This window comes from Somniosus microcephalus, chromosome 3, assembly GCF_052327205.1.
Source record: "Somniosus microcephalus isolate GS21.2 chromosome 3, FLI_Smic_1.0, whole genome shotgun sequence".
Classification (NCBI taxonomy): Eukaryota; Metazoa; Chordata; class Chondrichthyes; order Squaliformes; family Somniosidae; genus Somniosus; species Somniosus microcephalus.
This window is the reverse complement of record NC_140989.1, coordinates 357,946,357-357,969,808: the sequence shown is the minus strand read 5'-3', so window position 1 is coordinate 357,969,808 and position 23,452 is coordinate 357,946,357. Positions and strand designations below refer to the sequence as shown.

Sequence of the window (23,452 nt, the reverse complement as noted above, 5' to 3'; positions counted from 1 at the left end):
TGAACGCATTTCTAGACGGAGAAGGGAGTGAGGGAGATGGGGAGGAGGTGAGTAGGTGGATTGATGTCTGAAAAAAATGATGGTTTGTTCTTGGTTTGTAGAATCATAAATTACAGCACAGAAGGAGGCCATTAGGCCCATCGTGCCTGTGCTGGTACTAGTTCTTCAACTGCAGCTGCTTACTCTAACCCCATTTCCCTGCCTTTCCCTGTATCCTTTTATATTCTTCCTTTTCAAATACTCGTCCAATTACTTTATGCATGATGATATAGTCTCTTCCTCAATAGCCACTTGTGGCAAAGCATTGTGTGTTTTAATAACACTCGGTGTGGAACCATTCCTTCTAACTTACCTCTCTTTATCTCATGATAAACTTTATCTTTCCCTCTTTCTTGATCAGGGTGTAATATTTCCCACCCTTCAGTTCCCATTCCCAAAATTCCCATTTCCAAAGTATTTGGAAAATGATTACAAATTCAGTGAAAGTGACTGAAGAGATATATAGTAGTGTATGGGATTTCATGATTCCAGGACTGGTGAGATGGAGTACGACTGTCCCTACATATTTTCCTTGTTCCTGTGTTTGGCTTATAATGGTCACTTCCTGTTGCTAAAAATTCTCCCGTTCTTATCTGTCATGAGCTTCCGCAAGTCATAGAAACATAGAACATAGAAGATAGGAGCAGGAGTAGGCCATTCGGCCCTTCGAGCCTGCTCCGCCATTCAGTGAGATCATGGCTGATCATCCAAATTCAGTACCCTGTCCCTGCCTTCTCCCCATATCCCTTGATCCCTTTAGCCTCAAGAAATATATCCAACTCCTTCTTGAATATATTTAATGAACTGGCCTCCACCGCCCTCTGTGGCAGAGAATTCCACAGGTTCACCACTCTCTGGGTGAAGAAATTCCTCCTCATTTCAGTCCTAAATGGCTTACCCCTTATCCTTAGACTATGACCACTGGTTCTGGACTCCCCGGCCATCAGAAACATCCTTCCTGCATCTAGTCTGTCCAGGCCTGACAGAATTTTATAGGTTTATAGAAGACATTTACAGTTGTTATGCCTTTGACGAGCTGAAGTGCAAAGAACAAGAAATGATTTCATATACATGGACAGCAACTTTAACATATTACAGTGTCAGCCATGGCTCAGTAGAAGCCTCTGAGTCAGAAGGTTGTGGGTTCAGGTCCCACTCCAGACACCTGAGCACAAACTCTAGCCCGACACACCACTGCCGTAGTGAGGGATTGCCGCACTCTCGGAGGTGCCATCTCTCGGATGAGACATTAAACCAAGGCCCCATCTTCCCTCTCAGGTAGACGTAAATGATTCTGTGGCACTAATTTGAATAAGGCAGGGGAGTTCTCCCTGGTTATCTGGCAAATATTTATCCATTAACCAACATCACTAAAAAAAATTCTGGTCATTATCATATTGATCTTGCTGTGCGTGAATTGGCTGCCATTTTTCTCTACATTGCAACAGTGACTACACTTTAAAAGTACTTCATTGGCTGTAAAGTGCTTTGGGACATCCTGAAGCCGTGAAAGGCGCTATATAAATGCAAGTCTTTCTTACTGGTCTCTCATATGCATTCAACTCATTGAGCTTGATAGGAGAGTGCTCATTTCCTGAGAGGGTAGATGGGGCCTCAGTTTAAAGTCCCATCCAAAAGACAATGGCCCGTAATTTGTGGCCCCTACGGGTGCGTATCAGGTGCTAAGCGCGTGCGGGAAAACCCGGAACTTGCGACAGATCCAATGCACCCCTGGGAAAAGGGCACCCGTGGGCGGAGAGTTGGGCTATTTGCCCAACTTCTGCCCAGCGAATGCCCGTGAAATTTGTACACCTGGTAAAAACAGGCGTAGGGCCTGCTTTTACCAGCGTAAGAGTTTAAAAAAACATAAATTTTTTTATCAATCATTTATACATTAAAAAACCAGTACAATAAGGTAAGTTTATTTTTAGTTCCTTTAAAACATGTAAATTTATTTTTGTTTTGAATATTTAATTAAATGGCATTTTAATTAATTTTAAAATTTGATGTCTAGGTGTATTTTTTGGGTGTTCCCATTCATACTTATGGGGTTTCTGTACATACAGAATCCCCATAAATATGAATGGGGATCCCCTTCTTTTATTGGTTGGGCTGGCCCACGTGATCCCAGGGGCACTTGTGAACCATCTGCGCCCCTGGTGGTCCGGCGACTCATGCTCCTGGGCCTCTCTCTGGGTACCCATGTATCCCAGGGGCACTGATGGCTCGCAAGTGCCCCTGGAATACGTGGGTATCCGGAGAGGCCCAGGAGCACGAGTCTCCATACCTCCCAGACCACCAGGTACGCGGGCATTTTATTTGCAGATTGGAGGCATTTCCCCACGGGAAGCCTCCGACCGCAAATTCAAGGGCACTACCTCCGACAGTGTAGCACTCCCTCAATTCGGGATTGGAGTGGCTGGCTAGATTTAACACTCAAGTCTCTTGGAGCGGGACTATGAACCCACAACCTTCTGCCTCAGAGACGAGAGTGCTACCCACTGAGCCATGGCTGACACTGTTCCAGCCTCAAATTCCAGAACATGTCTCACCCAAGTCAATCTCTGCTTCTTCGATCCAGAATTGTTGTTGAGAATAATCAATCAGATAGTTTGCTTGACACTGATAGTTGAGATAATATGAAACGCTGATTTAAATCTTTTCTAACATACTGATGGTTAGGTTCGACGTTACTACCAGTTTAACAAGACTCCCGTTACTGGGAAACAACTGAAGAGATCAGATCATTGTTGGATAGCTGAAGTGCAGGTTTTTTTTCCCCATTATATTTTTGCTCTTGCTCTCCTGAAGGTCCCTGGCGGGATGGGATTCACTGTGTGCCAGGTGTCTCGTTCAAGTCTTTTCCGATGTGTTTTATCCCCTGCATGATCAGTGTCAGTGGGCTATTCAGTGGTGGAGAACACTGAGCAAACATGCATACTTGTACACTAGGCAGTGAGTTGTAGTGATCTGGAATGCACTGCCTGAAAGGGTGGTGGGAGCAGTTTCAGTAGTAACTTTCAAAAGGCAATTGGATATGTACTCGAAAAGGAAAAATTTGCAGGGTAATGGGGAAATAGCAGGGGAGTGGAAATAATTGGATAGCTTTTTCAAAGAGCCGGCACAGGCGCTATGGGCCGAATGGCCTCCTTCTGTGTCATGATTCTGACTGACATAAATCAACCTGACATACAAAGAAACATCAAATTCAACTTATACTGTGTGCATTGTACTTCCCTTCAGTCCTGTGGTGAGGAAATTGCTTTACGATATGTGTGAGAGCAAACTTTGGAGCCTCTCAATTATCTAGCAATTTCATTGTCCACTGGGTGAGTTCCCCTACATCATGGCAGAGAGTGGAGGCTCCACTGTACATCTATCTATATATAAAAGCGATTCGTTCCGTTTGTCTGTGTTCAGTCACCTGATGGTTGACCAATCGGTGTGTGTGTGGGCCGGACTAATCGTTTTCATCTCAGGGATCTGTCAGCCATTATACATCAGCCAGGGCAGCTCAAAACTTTCGTAATCCAAGTCAGTTTCTTCTAAAAAAAAATAACATTTACCAAAAATGTTTTATAAGTACTTTAACTTTCATCTTTGAAGGTATGAAAAGCTAGAAATGTTTAGGTTAAAAAACAATTCAAAATGGGCCTAGGCTTCTCCAACTGCTGACAGCCCAAAACCAGTCCCAGGCTTCCGGCCCACACATCGGCCAGGCCCCAGAGGGGGGACAGACAGGGGCAAGGAGACCGCGCAGCCCAAAATTGCCCTCGCACCGTGGGGCTCCCCTGCTAGTTATAAATAAATTACCCTTTGCACTCGGCTTTCCACTGACCAGCTGACATGGCTCATGAGTCTGATGCGCAACCCACACACATGTGGGCAGCATGCATACAATGAAAGCCATGCTGTCACACGAAATGTGATAGAGCAAACCTTTGGCGTGCTGAAACAACGCTTCTGCTGCCTGGAACGATCTGGAGGAGCCCTGCATTACTCGGCAGAGCAGCTGTCATGATTCGTGGTGCTCTGCTGCATGCTGCACAACCTCAACATTATGAGGGCACAGCCCTTGGCACCAGATAGACGGCGAGCAAGAGGAAGAGGAAGTTGAGGGGAAAATCAGTTGTCTGCTCGGCTGGGAAAGGGAGAAGTAGAATATTTTTCAATCTACAAAAGTAAAATACTGCGAATGCTGGAAATCCGAAATTAAAACAGAAAATGCTGGAAATACTCAGCAGATGTGGAGAGAGAAACAGAGTTAATGTTTCAGGTCGATGACCTTTCGTCAGATCTGGAAAATGTTAGCGATGTAACAGGTTTTAAGCAGGTGCAGGGGCAGGGAAAGGGAGGAGGGGAGGAAAGAACAAAAGGGAAGGTCTGTGATAGGGTGGAAGACAGGAGTGATTAAATGACCAAAGGGATGATGGTGCAAGGTGAAAGGAGATGGTGTAGAAATTAACGAATTCCAACTAATAACGGAGATCGACACAAGAGAACAATTAAACAGGTCTTTACTCAATGCAGATGCCACGAGGACTGCCTGGGCAGCCCCGTGGTTTACGACATGACGTCATCGCATTTGCCCGCGTTTTCCCGTGCTCTTAAAGGGGCCATGCCCCGTACATGCAAACTCTATATACAAAACACAGTAATGCCTAACACAATGGTACAGGTTTAGGCTGGTGTTAGAACATCGTTAAAGAGAATTATATACAGTTAGCCAGAGTCATTCAGTGGTTCTGCCACGTGCGCCCCCCCCCAGAATTTGCTGTAACGGACAAAGTCAAATGGTGAGGGGGTCTGACGAGCCTGTCAGAACGACTCCTGTACTCTCGAGGCGGCGGAGGCTGCTGGGCGGCTGGCGGTCTGGCGGGCGGTCACACTTGGTCTGCCGTCATGACGATGGGTGGCCGACCCCGTCTCGGTGGTTGTGCTGTCTCGACGGGGCGGTCGAAGTCTAAATGTGCTGGCTTTAAGCGGTCGACCGAAGTGTGGTCCGGTTTACATAAGAACATAAGAACATAAGAAATAGGAGCAGGATTAGGCCAATCGGCCCCTCGAGCCTGCTCCACCATTCAATAAGATCATGGCTGATCTGATCCTAACCTCAAATCTTCTAGTACAAAGGGATCTGGGGGTCCTGGTGCACGAAACTCAAAAGGCTAGTATGCAGGTGCAGCAAGTGATTAAGAAGGCCAATGGAATGTTGGCTTTCATTGCTAGGGGGATAGAATATAAAAATAGGGAGGTATTGCTTCAGTTGTACAAGGTATTGGTGAGACCGCACCTGGAATACTGCATACAGTTTTGGTGTCCATACTTAAGAAAGGACATACTTGCTCTCGAGTCAGTACAAAGAAGGTTCACTCGATTAATCCCGGGGATGAGGGGATGGACATATGAGGAGAGGTTGAGTAGATTGGGACTCTACTCATTGGAGTTCAGAAGAATGAGAGGCGATCTTATTGAAACATATAAGATTATGAAGGGGTTGGATCGGGTGGATGCAGGGAGGATGTTCCAGATGATGGGTGAAACTAGAACTAGGGGGCATAGTCTTAGAATAAGGGGCTGCTCTTTCAAAACTGAGATGAGGAGGAACTACTTCACTCAGAGAGTGGTAGGTCCATGGAATATGCTGCCCCAAAAAGCTGTCGAAGCTACATCATTACATAAATTTAAAACAGAAATAGACAGTTTCCTAGTAGAAAAGGGAATTAAGGGTTACGGGGAGCGGGCAGGAATTTGGACATGAGTCTAGGTTCGGATAGGTCATGGCCCTGTGGGTAGCGGAGCGGGCCCAGGGGCCGTGTAGCCTGATCCTGCTCCTGTTTTTCGTGTGTCTAATGCTGTTAGATTCAGGAGATAGTCCTGTCATAGTGGATTGGCGGTTAGGATCAGATCAGCCATGATCTTATTGAATGGCGGAGCAGGCTCGAGGGGCCAATTGGCCTACTCCTGCTCCTATTTCTTATGTTCTTATGTTCTTATCACTCTCCATCCACCCGAACCCATGTGATCTCCCGGGAGAGGCGAAAAACTAGATAAAAAACCCAATTGCCAATTTGGGAGAAAAAATCTGGGAAATTCCTCTCCGACCCATCTAGGCGATCAAAACTCATCCAGGAGATCACTCTGTCCCTATATTTTCTACAGTACTTACCATCTGTAAAGGCGATCTCCACCCCAGCCAGGAACAGGAATAAAACCATCTCCTGAAATCTAACACAGAATTAGAACACAAGAAGTAGGAGCAGAACCAGGCTACATGGCCCCTGGGCCCACTCCACTACCCACAGGGCCATGACCATTCCGAACCTAGACTCATGTCCAATTTCCTGCCCGCTCCCCCGTAACCCTTAATTCCCTTTACTTCTAGGAAACTGTCTATTTCTGTTTTAAATTTATTTAATGATGTAGCTGCCACAGCTTTCTGGGGCAGTAAATTCCACAAACCTACTACACTCTGAGTGAAGAAGTTTCTCCTCATCTCAGTTTTGAAAGAGCAGCCCCTTATTCTAAGATGATGCCCCCTAGTTCTAGTTTCACCCATCATTGGGAACATCCTCACCGCATCCACCCGATCAAGCCCCTTCACAATCTTATATGTTTCAATAAGATCGCCTCTCATTCTTCTGAACTCCAATGAGTAGAGTCCCAATCTACTCAACCTCTCCTCATATGACCACCCCGTCATCCCCGGGATTAACCGAGTGAACCTTCTTTGTACTGACTCATGCGCAAGTATGTCTTTTCTTAAGTATGGACACCAAAACTGTATGCAGTATTCCAGGTGCGGTCTCACCAATACCTTGTACAACGGCAGCAATACCTCCCTGTTTTTATATTCTATCCCCCTAGCAATAAAAGCCAACATTCCATTGGCCTTCTTGATCACTTGATGCACCTGCATACTAACTTTTTGAGTTTCGTTCACCAGGACCCCCAGATCCCTTTGTACTACAGTACTTTCCAGTTTCTTGCCATTAAGATAATAACTTGCTCTGTGACTTTTCCTGCCAAAGTGCATAACCTCACACTTTCCAGTATTGCATTCCATCTGCCAAATCTCTGCCCACTTACTTAGCCTGTCTATGTCCCTTTGCAGGTTTTTTATGTCCTCCTCACTCACTACTTTCCTTCCCATCTTTGTATCATCTGCAAACTTTGATATGTTACACTTGGTCCCCTCCTCCAAATCGTTAATATAGATTGTAAAGAGTTGGGGACCCAGCACTGACCCCTACGGAACACCACTAGTTACTGATTGCCAGTCTGAGAATGAACCATTTATCCCAACTCTCTGCTTTCTGTTAGAGAGCCAATCCTCCACCCACGCCAGAATATTACCCCCAATCCCGTGATTTTTTATCTTGAGCAATAATCTTTTGTGTGGCACCTTGTCAAATGCCTTTTGGAAGTCTAAATACACTACGTCCACTGGTTCCCCTTTATCCACCCTGTATGTTACTTCCTCAAAGAACTCAAGCAAATTTGTCAAACATGACTTTCCCTTCATGAAACCATGCTGAGTTTGTCCTATTAAATTATGTTTATCCAAATGTCCTGTTACTGTCTCCTTAATAATGGACTCTAACATTTTACCAACCACAGATGTTAGGCTAACAGGTCTATAGTTTCCAGCCTTCTGCCTACTACCCTTTTTAAATAAGGGTGTTACATTAGCAGTTTTCCAATCTGCCGGGACCTTTGCTGAGTCCAGGGAGTTTTGGAAAATTATTACCAATGCATCCAGAATCCCTAACGCCACTTCCCTCAAGACCCTAGGATGTAAGCCACCAGGTCCAGGGGAATTATTCGCCTTGAGTCCCATTATTTTACCAAGTACCACTTCCTTAGTGATTTTAATCATATTTAGCTCCTCCCCCCCTAGAGCCCCCTGTTTGTCCAGTGTTGGGATATTCTTAGTGTCCTCTACCGTAAAGACTGATACAAAATATTTGTTCAGCGTTTTTGCCATCTCCATGTTTCCCACCATTAATTTCCTGGTCTCATACTCTAAGGGACCAACATTTACTTTAGCCACCCTTTTTCTTTTTATATAACTATAGAAACTTTTGCTATCTGTTTTTATATTTTTTGCTAATTTACTTTCATAATCTATCTTCCCTTTCTTAATCAATCTTTTAGTTATTTTTTGCTGTCTTCCCAATCTTCTATCCTCCCACTAGATTTGGCTACCTTATATGCCCTTGTTTTTAGTCGGATACTATCCTTAATTACTTTACTTAGCCACGGCTGGCTATCTTTTCTTTTAAACCCTTTTTTCCTCAGTGGAATATATATTTTTTGGAAGTTGTAATATAACTCCTTAAATGTACACCACTGATCATGTACCGTCTTACCCATTAATCTATTTTCCCAGTCCACTCTAATCAATTCCACTCTCATACCTTCATAGTCTCCTTTATTCAAGCTCAGCACGCTTGTTTGAGATCCAACCTTCTCACCCTCTAATTGAATATGGAATTCAACCATGTTATGGTCACTCATTCCAAGGGGATCCTTTACTAGGACATTTTTAATTAATCCCGTCTCATTACACAGGACCAAATCTAAGGTTGCTTGCCCCCTGGTCGGTTCAGTTACAAACTGCTCAAGAAACCCATCCCTAATACACTCAATGAACTCATCCTCAAGGCTGCTCTGCCCAATTTGATTTGTCCAGTTAATATGATAGTTAAAATCCCCCATAATTATAGCTGTTCCCTTATTACAAACCTCAACTATTTCCTGATTAATACTCCGTCCAACAGAGTTGCAACTGTTCGGAGGCATATAGACTACGCCCACTAGTGTTTTTTTCCCCTTATTATTCCTTATCTCCACCCAAACGGTTTCACTATCCTGCTCCTTTGACCCGATATAATTTCTCTGTATTATAGTGATTCCTTCCTTTATTAACATAGCCACCCCACCTCCCCTCCCTTCCTGCCTGTCCTTCCTGATTGTTAAATAACCTGGTATGTTTACTTCCCAGTCATGGTCACCCTGCAGCCATGTTTCTCTAATGACCACAAGATCATACCCATATGTAGTTATTTGTGCCGTTAACTCATTCATTTTATTACGAATGCTACGTGAATTCAGATAAAGAACTTTCAAATATGTTTTGTGACACTTAGTTTCTGTTTTTTCCCCTTTTAGTACTTTACCTTTTACTCCATAGCTTCTGTCCCTTCCTGACGCGTTCTGTTTTTTAATTCCCCCACTGCTACCTAAGTCTATGACCTTCTCCGTTGTCATTTCTATTATTTGCTCCCTAGAAACCTCCCCCCCCCACTAATTAGTTTAAAGCCCTCTCTACAGCCCTAGTTATATGATTCGCCAGGACTCTAGTCCCAGCACTGGCCAAGTGGAGTCCGTCCCAACGGAACAGCTCCCTCCTGTCCCAGTACTGGTGCCAGTGTCCCAAGAAGCAAAACCCATTTCTCCCACACCAGTCTTTGAGCCACGCATTTAACTCTTTAATTTTATTTATCCTAGCCAAATTCGCTCGTGGCTCAGGTAATAACCCAGAGATTATTACCCTTGATGTTCTGTTTTTTAATTTGACCCCTAGCTGCTCATACTCCTTTAACAGAACCGTCTTCCTTGTCCTATCTACGTCGTTTGTACCAACATGGACCACGACAACTGGATCCTCCCCCTCCCACTCCAAGTTTCTTTCCAGCCCAGAAGAGATGTCCTTAACCCTGGCACCGGGCAGGCAACACAGCCTTCGGGACTCCCGCTCTTGACTGCAGAGAACCCTATCTATCCCCCTAATGATACTATCCCCTACCACTACAACATTTCTTTTTACTCCCTCCACTTGAATGGCCCCCTGTACCACGGTGCTGTGGCCAGGTTTCTCATCCTCCCTGCAGTCCCCGCTCCCGGCCTCACCGGGAGTAAGAATCTCGATCCTGCTTGACAAGAGCAAGGGCTGAGGCTCCTTCAACACTACCTCCTGGATCCCTGTACCTGCCTCACTCGTAGTCACACCGTCCTGTCCCTGACCATGGACTACATCTGCATTAATTAATTTCATAGGTGTGACCACCTCCTGAAACATAGAGTCCAGGAACTTCTCCCCCTCCCTGATGTGTCGCAGTGTCTGAAGCTCGGTCTCAAGCTCTTTAACATGGAGCTTGAGTTCCTCTAGCAGCAAACACTTATCGCAAATGTAATCACCGTGAGCCTCAATGGGGTCCACCAGCTCCCACATTTCGCAACAGTGACACATCACCTGTTCACCCATATCTATGTAATTAATTACATTTCTTATTATTAGTTATGAAGACCCTCTGCCCCGATATAGATGATAGTATTACACCACTATTCAATAGGACTTACCAACTTAAAGGTATAAAAGAGAAGGAAGAAAACCAACCAACCAGCTGATCACCAACCTCCTCCTTGAATACTGTGTGTGGGGCCTGTTTGGTTGACTCGTCTCGCTGCTCCTCTTCTGCAGTGCTGTCTAAGCCTGGGAGTGGGGAACAAAACAGAGCAAAAAACACACCCTCACCTCCCACTTGCCCGAACTCTCCCACTTCCCAACCTCTAGCAGCACTCAATGCCACAGCACTCTGTGCAACAGCACTAGTCCCGCCCCTTTTATACCCGGATTCTACTTCCGGTTTAAACTCCCGAGCAGTTTAATATACACTTAAAAAATTAAACTCACTTCAAATAATTAACTTTTTAACACACTAAAATTCACAAAATACACTTAAATGACTTTTCTCCCACTTCCCAAACTCTAGCAGCACTCAATGCCACAGCACTCATGGTCAAAACGTCGCTCCGGAACTGTGAAGGTGGCCAACGGAGCTTTGATTTGGCGCTGTACCTTGGCCTTTTGGCAGACCATGCAGGTGTTAGCCCAGTCGCGGACATCTTTATGCATACCATGCCATACAAATTTCGCTGACATCTGTTTCTGAGAGGCCTTCATTCCTGGGTGTGACAACCCATGTATGGCGTCGAACACTTTGCAGTGCCAGACGACCGGCACGACAGGGCGAGGATCCTGTACAGAGACATCACACAACAGCATGGTACCTGCCGAATGGAACTTGACGTCAGCCAACTGGAGGCCAGTGATGGCCGTTCTGTAAGCTTGGACTTCCGGGTCTGAGGCTTGGTCTGCTGCCATGAGGGCGTAGTCAATGCCCAAATGAACCATATTGACGATCACGCGGGAGAGGCAGTCTGCCACCAGGTTGTCCTTACCGGCACGTGCTGTATATCCATGGTGAATTCGGATATGTAGGTCAGTTGACGCTGCTGTCGGGCTGACCACGGTTCGGCGGTCTTGGCCATTGCAAAGGTTAGCGGCTTATGGTCCACAAAGGCGGTGAAAGGACGTCCTTCCAGTAGGAACTGAAAATGGCGGATGGCCAGAAAAAGGGCGAGCAACTCCCGGTCGAACGTGCTATATGCTCTCTCATTCTGCCGTAGTTGACGGCTGAAGAATGCCACGGCTGCCACATCCCGTTCACCCACTGCTGTTGCACGGCACCGACTGCGTAGTCCGACACGTCGGTGGTGAGGGCGATGGTGGCTCCTGGCAGCGGGTACGCCAGCATAGTCGCGTTGGCTAAGGCACTTTTGGTGTCGGCGAATGCTCGGGCCATGTCATCCGTCCAGTCTACCGGGTTCTTGCCAGTCTTGCCCTTGAGGGCCTCGTAAAGGGGCTGCATGAGTAGTGCCGCCTTAGGCACGAAATGGTGGTAAAAGCTTACCATGCCTAGGAATTCCTGCAGGGCCTTTATGTTCTGCAGACGTGGAAAGGATGTCACCGCCTCTACTTTCGAAGGTAAAGGAACCGTTCCCTCTGAGGTGATGCGATGCCCCAGGAATTCAATTTGGTGCAGGCCAAACTGACACTTGGCCGGGTTGATAATCAGGCCGTGTTGGCTGAGGCGTCGAAAAAGGGTGCGTAGCTGACAGGTATGTTCATTTTATTGGACTGGCAATTAGAATATCATCCAGGTAGAAGAAGAGGAACTTGAGGTCCCGCAAAACGGAGTCCATCAGGCATTGGAAAGCCTGGGCGGCGTTCTTTAACCCAAACGGCATTCGTAAAAACTCGAAGAGGCCGAATGGGGTGAGACTGTGGTCTTCTGGATGTCTTGTGGATGAACTGGGACCTGGTGGTAGCCCCGGACGAGGTCGACTTTTGAGAACACGGTGTTCCCTGCCAAATGGGCAGAGAAATCCTGGATGTGGGGGATCGGCTACCGATCAGGAGAGGTGGCGTCGATAGTCGCCGCATGGTCGCCATCCGCCACCAGGCTTCGGGACGATATGGAGGGGTGAAGACCAGGGACTATTCGACCGGCGAATAATCCCTAACTGTTCCATGGTTGCGAACTCCGCCTTTGCAACCCCCAGCTTGCTAGGTTCCAGGCGCCGGGCCCGCGTGTAGACCGGGGGGCCGTTGGTGGTGATGCCGTGTTCCGCACCATGTTTCGTGGTTGTGGAGGAGAACGTGGGTCTTGTCAGGTCGGGGAATTCGCAGGCGAGCGAACTCATCAGGAGTCGGGAACACACAGGAGACGGTGCGTGACGTAGTGTTACTGCGGTAACACGGAAGTGAATTAAAAGTTGCTGCGTTGATCAGCCGCCGGTTCCTAACGTCGACCAGGAGGCTGTTGGCGCACAGGAAATCCGCGCCAAGGAGGGGCTGGGAAACTTTGGCCGTAACAAACTGCCAGTGAAAACGTTGCCCCCCGAGGCACACCTCCACTCGCCGTCTGCCGAAGGTCTGAATTGTTCCGCCATTGGCCGCTTCAAGGGTGCGGCCGTGATTCCCCGTCTGCACTTCGAGGGCGGACGCGGGTAAAATGCTGCACTGCGCTCCAGTGTCGCACAGAAAACGATGACCGGAGAGAGTATCAGTGATGAACAGCAATTTTCCCGCATTGCCGATCGCCATCGCGGCCGCGGGGTGCCCGTTAGACCCGTTCCTCGGTGGTCGCAGTGTCAGTTGTTGTTTGTTTTTTGGGGGAAAACTGCAGGGAGGGCGGCAACACTTCGCCTTCGCGCCGAACTGCGTGTGGTAGAAACACAGCCAAGCAGGCTGACGAGCTGGGGCGGCATCTGCGGGGGATGGGTGCCTCGTGGCGGCGCAGTGCTGCCGAGTTACAGCGAAAATTTTGCCAGCCTCCGCAGCGAGTGTTGCGCAGTCTTCAATTTCAGATCTGGCCAGGGCAGCTTGTACCTGTTCAGGCAGTTGGCTGAGGAAAATCTCGCGAAATAAGAAACATTCCCGTTCTGAGCCCAGGAGTGTGAGCATTTGGCTCATCAATTCTGAAGGCTTGGAGTCCCCGAGCCCGGGCATAGCGAGTAATCGACGGGCGCACTCCGATTTTGTGAGCCCGAAAACCTGCAGTAACCGCGCTTTGAGGGTTTTATACTTGCGCTCCGTTGGGGGTTTTTCGAGGAGGCTGACGATCCGAGAGGCAGTCGAGCTGTCAAGTGCAGAGACCACATAAAGGTACTTAGTCTGATCCGCATCGATGTTCCTCAGGGCGAACTGGGCCTCGACCTGAATAAACCATGAGGGCGCTTGCTGCTCCCAGAACTGCGGTAGCTTCAGCGAAACGGCGTTTGCCTCCATGCTGTGCTCTTCTTTTGTGAAAACGTTCACAAAAACGGGGTCACCAATGTAGGAATTAATGAATTCCAACGAATAACGGAGATCGACACAAGAGAACAATTAAACAGGTCTTTACTCAACGGAGATGCCATGAGGACTGCCTGGGCAGCCCCGTGGTTTATGACCTGACGTCATCGTGTTTGCCCGCGTTTTCCCGTGCTCTTAAAGGGGCCACGCCCCGTACATGCAAACTCTATATACAAAACACAGTAATGCCTAACACAATGGTACAGGTTTAGGCTGGTGTTAGAGCATCGTTAAAGAGAATTATATACAGTTAGCCAGAGTCATTCAGTGGTTCTGCCACATGCGCCCCCCCAGAATTCGCTTTAACGGACAAAGTCAAAACGGTGAGGGGGTCTGACGAGCCTGTCAGCGCGACTCCTGTACTCTCGAGGCGGAGACTGCTGGGCGGCTGGCGGTCTGGCGGGCGGTCGCACTTGGTCTGCCGTAATGACGATGGGTGGCCGACCCCGTCTCGGCGGTTGTGCTGTCTCGACGGGGCGGCCAAGGTCTAAATGTGCTGGCTTTAAGCGGTCGACCGAAATGTGGTCCGGTTTACCACCGACATCTACCGTGAAGGTTTTGGCCCCTGCTTCCAACACGCGGAAGGGACCGATATATGGGGCCTTGAGCGGATCCCTATGTGCGTCATGGCGAATAAAAACGTATTCAGCCTTGTGAAGCTCTGTGGGAACGTGTGACCTCTGCAGCCCGTGGTGCGAAGTGGGCACCGGTGTGAAACATCTGGCCGCCTCTTGGTGACTAGTAAGCTGGGCAGACGTGGGCCATGGCTCCGTCAATGTTGGTAGGAAGTCCCCTGGGACTCGCAGCGGCTGACCATACACAAGCTCCGCTGATGAAGAATGAAGGTCTTCTTTGGGGACCGTGCGAAGGCCCAACAGGACCCACGGTAGCTTATCTGCCCATCCAGCATCCTGGAGGCTGGCCCTCAGGGCGGCTTTCATTGACCGGTGGAAGCGTTCGCAGAGGCCATTCGCCTGTGTATGGTAGGCTGTGGTGCAGTGTAATTTGACACCGAGTCCTTGGGCCACTGCATTCCAGAGTTCGGAGGAAAACTGCGGTCCCCTGTCTGACGAAATATCTGCGGGCACTCCGAAACGGGAGATCCAGGAGGAAATGAACGCCGTGGCAACTTCCACCGAAGTAGTGGATGACAGGGGGACCGCCTCCGGCCATCTGGTGGTGCGGTCAACCATGGTCAGGATGTGTGAAAAACCATGGGAGGATGGGAGTGGTCCTACCAGGTCCACATTGACATGGTCAAAACGTCGCTCCGGAACTGTGAAGGTGGCCAACGGAGCTTTGATGTGGCGCTGTACCTTGGCCTTTTGGCAGACCACGCAGGTGTTAGCCCAGTCGCGGACATCCTTATGCATGCCATGCCATACAAATTTCACTGACATCAGTTTCTGAGAGGCCTTCATTCCTGGGTGTGACAACCCATGTATGGCGTCGAACACTTTGCGGCGCAAGACGACCGGCACGACAGGGCGAGGATCCTGTACGGAGACGTCACACAACAGTGTGGTACCTGCCGAATGGAACTTGACGTCGGCCAACTGGAGGCCAGTGATGGCCATTCTGTAAGCTTGGACTTCCAGGTCTGAGGCTTGGTCCGCTGCCATGAGGGCGTAGTCGATGCCCAAATGAACCGTATTGACGATTGCGCGGGAGAGGCAGTCTGCCACCAGGTTGTCCTTACCGGCTACGTGCTCTATATCCGTGGTGAAATCGGATATGTAGGTCAGTTGACACTGCTGTCGGGCTGACCATGGTTTGGCGGTCTTGGCCATTGCAAAGGTTAGTGGCTTATGGTCCACAAAGGCGGTGAAAGGACGTCCTTCCAGTAGGAACCGAAAATGGCGGATGGCCAGAAAAAGGGCGAGCAACTCCCGGTCGAACGTGCTATATGCTCTCTCGTTCTGCCGTAGTTGACGGCTGAAGAATGCCACGGCTGCCACATCCCGTTCACCCACTGCTGTTGCACGGCACCGACTGCGTAGTCCGACACGTCGGTGGTGAGGGCGATGGTGGCTCCTGGCAGCGGGTACGCCAGCATAGTCACGTTGGCTAAGGCACTTTTGGTGTCGGCGACTGCGTAGTCCAACGCGTCGGTGGTGAGGGCAATGGTGGCTCCTGGCAGCGGGTGCGCCAGCATAGTCGCGTTGGCTAAGGCGCTTTTGGTGTCGGCGAACGCTCGGGCCATGTCATCCGTCCAGTCTACTGGGTTCATGCCAGTCTTGCCCTTGAGGGCCTCATACAGGGGCTGCATGAGTAGTGCCGCCTTAGGCACGAAATGGTGGTAAAAGTTTACCATGCCTAGGAATTCCTGCAGGGCCTTTATGTTCTGCGGGCGTGGAAAGGATGTCACTGCCTCTACTTTCGAAGGTAAAGGAACCGCTCCCTCTGAGGTGATGCGATGCCCCAGGAAGTCAATTTGGTGCAGGCCAAACTGACACTTGGCCGGGTTGATAATCAGGCCGTGTTGGCTGAGGCGTTGAAAAAGCGTGTGTAGGTGACAGGTATGTGCTTCCTTAGTAGGACTGGCAATTAGAATATCATCCAGGTAGACGAAGAGGAACTTGAGGTCCCACAGCACGGAGTCCATCAGGCGTTGGAAAGCCTGGGCGGCGTTCTTTAACCCAAACGGCATTCGTAAAAACTCGAAGAGGCCGAATGGGGTGATGACTGCGGTCTTTTGGACGTCTTGTGGATGAACTGGGACCTGGTGGTAGCCCCGGACGAGGTCGACTTTTGAGAACACGGTGTTCCCTGCCAAATGGGCAGAGAAATCCTGGATGTGGGGGATCGGCTACCGATCAGGAGTGGTGGCGTCGTTGAGGCGTCAATAGTCGCCGCATGGCCGCCATCAGCCGCCAGGCTTTGGGACGATATGGAGGGGCGAAGACCAGGGACTATTCGACAGGCGAATAAATCCCTAACCATTCCATAGTTGCGAACTCCGCCTTTGCGACCGCCAGCTTGCCAGGTTCCAGGCACCGGGCCCCCGCGTAGACCGGGAGGCCGTTGGTGGTGATATGGTGTTCCACACCATGTTTCGTGGCTGTGGAGGAGAACGTGGGTCTTGTCAGGTCGGGGAATTCACCGAGCAGGCGCGTGAACTCACCAGGAGTTGGGAACGCACAGGAGACGGTGCGTGACGTAGTGTTACTGCGGTAACACGGAAGTGAATTAAAAGTTGCTGCGTTGATCAGCCGCCGGTTCCTAACGTCGACCAGGAGGCTGTTGGCACACAGGATATCCGCGCCGAGGAAGGGCTGGGAAACTTTGGCCGTAACAAACTGCCAGTGAAAACGTTGCCCCCTGAGGCACACCTCCACTCGCCGTCTGTTGAAGGTCCGAATTGTTCCGCCATTGGCCATTTCAAGGGTGGGGCCGTGATTCCCCGTCTGCACATCGAGGGCGGACACGGGTAAAATGCTGCACTGCGCTCCGGTGTCGCACAGAAAACGACGACCGGAGAGAGTATCAGTGATGAACAGCAATTTTCCCGCGTTGCCGATCGCCATCGCGGCCGCGAGGTGCCCATTAGACCCGTTCCTCGGTGGTCGCAGTGTCAGTTGTTGTTTGTTTTTGGGGGGGAAAACTGCAGGGAGGGCGGCAACGCTTCGCCTTCGCGCCGAACTGCGCGTGGTAGAAACACAGCCAAGCAGGCTGATGAGCTGGGGCGGTGTCTGCGGGGGATGGGTGCCTCGTGGCGGCGCAGTGCTGCTGAGTTACAGCGAAAATTTTGTCAGCCTCCGCAGCGAGTGTTGCGCAGTCTTCAATTTCAGATCTGGCCAGGGCAGCTTGTACCTGTTCAGGCAGTTGGCTGAGGAAAATCTCGCAGAATAGGAAACATTCCCATTCTGAGCCCAGGAGTGTGAGCATTTGGCTTATCAACTCTGAAGGCTTGGAGTCCACGAGCCCGGGCACAGCGAGTAATCGACGGGCGTGCTCCGATTTTGTGAGCCCGAAAACCTGCCGTAACCGCGCTTTCAGGGTTTCATACTTGCGCTCTGTTGGGGGGTTTTCGAGGAGGCTGACGATCCGAGAGGAGGTAGAGCTGTCGAGTGCGGAGACCACATAAAGGTGCTTGGTCTGATCTGCATCAATGTTCCTCAGAGCGAACTGGGCCTCGAGCTGAATAAACCACGCGGGCGCTTGCTGCTCCCAGAACTGCGGTAGCTTTAGCGAAACGACGTTTGCTTCCATGCTGTGCTCTTCTTTTGTGAAAACGTTCACAAAAACGGGGTCACCAATGTAGGAATTAACGAATTCCAACGAATAACGGAGATCGACACAAGAGAACAATTAAGCAGGTCTTTACTCAACGGAGATGCCACGAGGACTGCCTGGGCAGCCCTGTGGTTTACGACGTGACGTCATCACGTTTGCCTGCGTTTTCCCGCGCCCCGTAGATGCAAACTCTATATACAAAACACAGTAATGCCTAACACAATGGTACAGGTTTAGGCTGGTGTTAGAACATCGTTAAAGAGAATTATATACTGTTAGCCAGAGTCATTCAGTGGTTCTGCCACAATGGTAATGGGGCAAGTAAAGAAACAAAAGATGGGTCTAGAGGAGGCGTAAAAGGGAATAGCAGCGACAACTGCCATCCAAAGAAAGTGGGACAGTTGTCATGATCTGAAATTATTAAACTCAATGTTGAGTCCCGAAGGTTGCAAAATGCCTAATAGAAAGATGAGGTGCTGTTCCTTCAACTTGCGTTGAGCTTCATTAGGACAGTGTAGGAGTCCAAGGACAGAGAGGTCAGAATGGGAGTGGTCCGGAGATTTAAAGTGACAGGCGACCGGAAGTTCGGGGTCACGCTAGCAGACTGAACAGAAGTGTTCCGCAAAGCGGGCACCCAATCTGCATTTATTTTTCTCGTGTGCATTTTATACAAAGAAAATGAACCTGTTAAAATGCTACAGCTAGCGACACTTACTCCCTTGCAGGATGTCCTACATAGTAATATCCTGAAACGGATCACCCAGCTGGGAATTATCGTGTCCTTGATCTGCCTGTCAATGTGCATCTTTACCTTCTGCTTCTTCAGTGAGATTCAAAGTACAAGGACGACCATCCACAAGAATCTCTGCTTCAGCCTGTTTATCGCAGAGCTGCTGTTTCTCATTGGGATTAACATGAACAGCAATAAGGTAAGGAGTGCAAATTAAACCTCCCACAAGGATATTTCCAAGTGGTCATTCAAATCATTCCAATCAGGGTCCCCAACCTCCCATCCGTCTGTAGCACCAGATGGTTTTTGCTTCTCCTGCCCTCTCGATGCTGACTCATGGAGGTAGATATCGGACTGGAAAGGGCACAGAAAGGGAATTGTTACAGGTCTGGTCAGCATATTATGAAAAGGATATAGAGGCACTGGAGAGGGTGCAGAGAAGATTTACAAGGATGATACCAGAAATGCGAGGGTATGCATATCGGCCCACAAATTCAGGTTGGGGGCTTCCCGCGGGTATAAGCCCCCGACCTGCACTTACCTTGCGCGCCGGCCGTTTAGCTGTGGGCCCGCGTGGGATTCCGATCCTGGACCTGCTCCAGCTGCCGGCGCGCAGTGCTTGCATATCCCAGGGATGCAGTTCATTCGTTGCGTCCCCTGGGATCACGTGGGCCATGGGGAGCCAATCGGAGCAGGGAATGCTCCATTCATAAGTCTGACAGGAAGTGCTGTCAAACTTAGAAATACTACGGGCCCCAAAACATCACTAAATCTTCAAATAATTTTTTTTTTAAATCACATTTTTTAAATCTATACATATGCCTTTCTGTCTGTTTGTCTTTCTGTCTGTCTGTCTTTCTGTCTTTCTGTCTGTCTGTCCGGCTATACAATCAAAAGTTACAGAGCGTACCTACACATATGTTATATCAAACAAAAGCTTATCGTTAGGGGAGTCTAATAGGCATATTTACTTTTTGGTCAGACAAAAATTGTTTGGACAGTATACAAAAAAGGTTCAAAAAATGGCAACATTCCGCTCATTAGCGTTGAGTGATGTGATGGTTGACCAATCGTACAGGGGATTAACCTGATGGTTGACTAATCAGTGCATCATGGGGGGCGTTTCATTGCGTGTGTGGGCGGGCCTAATCCTTCTGAGCTGAGGTGAGTGGCCGCCATCTTGATTCCTAATGATTTATTTTTCCCACTTTCTATGTGTTTATTTTTCCCACTTTCTGTGTGTGTGGAGGGGAAATTGTTTTTAAAAAAAGTTAATTTGTAAATATTTTTTCTAAGCTGATTAATTTCGCTACCTTTCACCCTCTTTTTTTCCTCTTGACTCGCTACCTCCGCCGGGCGCCGCAACATTGGAGGCTTACCCCACCTGCAGGCCTCGAAGCCTCGGCCTCTCCTAGCCAGCCACGCCCGAGCTAGGCACCGCCCATCCCGCCCCGCGATCGCCGCCACCTTGGTAAAGGCTGGCGGCGCGGGACTGAGCCAAGCGTAGCCATCGTCGCCATCTTAGTAAAGGCTGGTGGGGCGGGAGTCAGGGCGGGAGTCAGCGCGCGCGTCAACGTCGGCCCGGAGCGTGACCTGAGCTAAGGTGAGTCCGGCCGGGCCTCACGCGCTAGGCCGCGCACCGGCCGGCCCTGAGGCGCTGATCCACGGAGGGGGAGGGAGGGAGAGGAGGGGGGGGAGGGAGGGAGAGGAGGGGGGGAGGGAGGGAGAGGAGAGGGAGGGAGGGAGAGGAGAGGGGGAGGGAGGGAGAGGAGAGGAGGGAGAGGAGGGGGGAGGGAGAGGAGGGGGGAGGGAGGGAGAGGAGAGGGGGAGGGAGGGAGAGGAGAGGGGGAGGGGGAGGGAGAGAGAGGGGGAGGGAGGGAGAGGAGAGGGGGAGGGAGGGAGAGGAGAGGGGGAGGGAGGGAGAGGGGGAGGGAGGGAGAGTGAGGAGAGGGGCAGGGAGGGAGAGGGGAGGGAGGGAAAGATGAGGGGGTGGGACAGGAAGGGAGAGCTCGCCTTCTTCCTTCCTTCCTTCGCAGGGGTCGATCGGGCCAGGCCTGAGGCGTTCCTTGGTACCATCTTGGTAAAGGCTGGCGGCGCGGGACTGAGCCAAGCGTAGCCATCGTCGCCATCTTAGTAAAGGCTGGTGGGGCGGGAGTCAGCGCGCGCGTCAACGTCGGCCTGGAGCGCGACCTGAGCTAAGGTGAGTCCGGCCGGGCCTCACGCGCTAGGCCGCGCACCGGCCGGCCCTGAGGCGCTGATCCGCGGAGGGGGCGGGAGGGAGAGGAGAGGGGGGGAGGGAGGGAGTGGAGAGCGGGAGGGAGGGAGAGGAGAGGGGGGAGGGAGGGAGAGGAGAGGGGGGAGAGAGGGAGGGAGAGGAGGGAGGAGGGAGGGGGAGGAGAGGGGGAGGGAGGGAGAGGAGAGGGAGGGAGGGAGAGGAGAGGAGGGAGGGAGAGGAGATGAGAGAGGGAGGCAGAGGAGGGGGGAGGGAGAGGAGTGGGAGGGAGGGAGAGGAGAGGGGGAGGGAGAGGAGAGGGGGAGGGAGGGAGAAGAGAGGGGGAGGGAGAGGAGAGGGTGAGGGAGAGGAAAGGGGGAGGGAGGGAGAGGAGAGGGGGAGGGAGGGAGAGGAGAGGGGGAGGGAGGGAGAGGAGAGGGGGAGGGAGGGAGAGGGGAGGGAGGGAGAGTGAGGAGAGGGGCAGGGAGGGAGAGGGGAGGGAGGGAAAGAGTGAGGGGGTGGGACAGGAAGGGAGAGCTCGCCTTCTTCCTTCCTTCCTTCCTTCGCAGGGGTCGATCGGGCCAGGCCTGAGGCGTTCCTTCCCCCCCTCTCTCTCCAGGCTAATCCCAAACTAAATCCAGCAGTCTCTCTCTCTCTCTTCCCCCCCGTCTCTCTCTTCTCCCCCCAGTCTCTCTCTTCTCCCCCCAGTCTCTCTCTCTCTCTCTCTCTCTTCCAACAACAACATGCCCTCAAAAAACCCTCGGCACCGCCGGGCACTCCAGCTAGTAAACTATAAATTACATGAAATAACTATTTTAAACAATAATTTTAATTTTTGAAAAAATAATTTTATTTTCTAACGGGGTTAAAAATAAACTTACCTTTCTTTAAAGTATTTAAAAATAATAAACCTGTGGAAAAAATGTTTTAATTTTAATTAATTCACCACTTACCTTGTAAAAAGCAGGCCTTACGCCTGCTTTTTAAATGTCTAACTTGTGGATACTTACCCTCCCGGGAAAACCTGTAAAAAAAAACAAAGTTCGATGCGCACGCGCAGCCTCTCCCGCGCACGCGTTCGACCTCTAAACCCCTGCTTTCAGGGGAACGGAAGTGCCGGTTTCCCGCGCATGCGCAGTGCACGCAGGAAACCGGCACTTCCATCGGGCTTACGGGTGAGTACCCCATGCGTACTCACCCGTGGAGACCTGAATTTCTGGGCCAATAGGAAAGGATGAACAGGCTGGGTCTCTTTTCGCTTGAAAAAAGAAGGCTGAGGGGTGACCTAATAGAGGTCTTTAAAATTATGAAAGGTTTTGATAGAGTGGATACAGAGAGAATGTTTTCACTTGTGGGGAAGAGCATAACTAGAGGCCATCAATATAAAATAGTCACGCAGAAATCCAATAGGGAATTCAGAAGAAACTTCTTTACCCAGAGAGTGGTGAAAATGTGGAACTCACTACCACAGGGAGTGCTTGAAGCGAATAGTATAGATGCATTTAAGGGGAGGCTAGATAAGCATATGAGGGAGAAGGGAATAGAGGGTTATGCTGATAGATTTAGATGAGGAAAGACAGGAGGAGGCTCGAGTGGAGCATAAACGCCGTCATGGACTGGTTGGGCAGAATGGCCTGTTTCTGTGCCGTATATCCTATGTAATCCTAGGTGTGTGTACCTTGTCTGCCCTCCACCCCCCTTACCCCCACTACCCCCTCCCTCCTCACCCAATTTCGCTCTCTGCTCTTCACCCAGCCAGTACAGATTGAAATCCATTCCCACACTGGGGTGCAATGTCACGGGCACCAGACAGCACCTGTAACCTTGTCCAAGTGGTCATTCTTCATGTGGAAGCCCAAGCAGCAAGAGTTGGCTCTTACACCACGGAGGCCTTCACAACTGAGCCCATTCCTCGCGTCCTCCTGTGGCACTTTTTGCGGGGGGGGGGTCACTAGTCGCCAATCAGGGGCACGAACATTGGCTGATTTTCCCCTTCCCTAACCCAGGTGAAGTTAAGCCCTGCCCTAACGCCAGGCTGTGGTCAGTTAACACAGCTCAGACTTGCTGCTTCACGCAGTTGCTTACATCACCCTAGTCGTCCATGAGAAGGTGGTGAGCTGCCTTCTTGAACCGCTGCAGCCCATGTGATGACGGTACTCCCACAGTGTTGTTAGGGAGGTAGTTCCAGGATTTTGAACCAGCGAATGAACAGCGATATATGTCCAAGTCAGGATGGTGTGTGACTTGGAGAGGAACTAGGAGGTGATGGTGTTGCCATGCGTCTGCTGACCTTGTCCCTCTAGGTGGTGGTAGTCATGGATTTGGGAGATGCTGTCGAAGAAATGAAAGCCCTCTCTGTCTGCTGGCTGTAAGAGTCCTACGTGAAATGAGATTGGGCCAATCTGGGCGGATTCAACCCCATTACCTGTGGATGTAGCACAAAAACTGTGCTTAGATTGGTAATAAAACCCCAGGCTTTAGGCCTACGATTCCTCGACCTGCGCTCGCTGTGAAATTTCTCCCCATCGGG

The 23,452-nt window shown here is 50.2% G+C and overlaps 1 protein-coding gene across 1 annotated transcript in view; it reads left to right on the top strand.

The window, feature by feature from the left end:
- The window catches only part of adgrl4 (adhesion G protein-coupled receptor L4), a 191,119-nt gene that overhangs the window by 99,309 nt on the left and 68,358 nt on the right, over nt 1–23,452 (top strand). Inside the window, exon 10 of the mRNA XM_085978287.1 lies at nt 18,706–18,909. Coding sequence (XP_085834413.1) covers nt 18,706–18,909 — 204 coding nt within the window. The remainder of the gene's footprint in view (nt 1–18,705; nt 18,910–23,452) is intronic.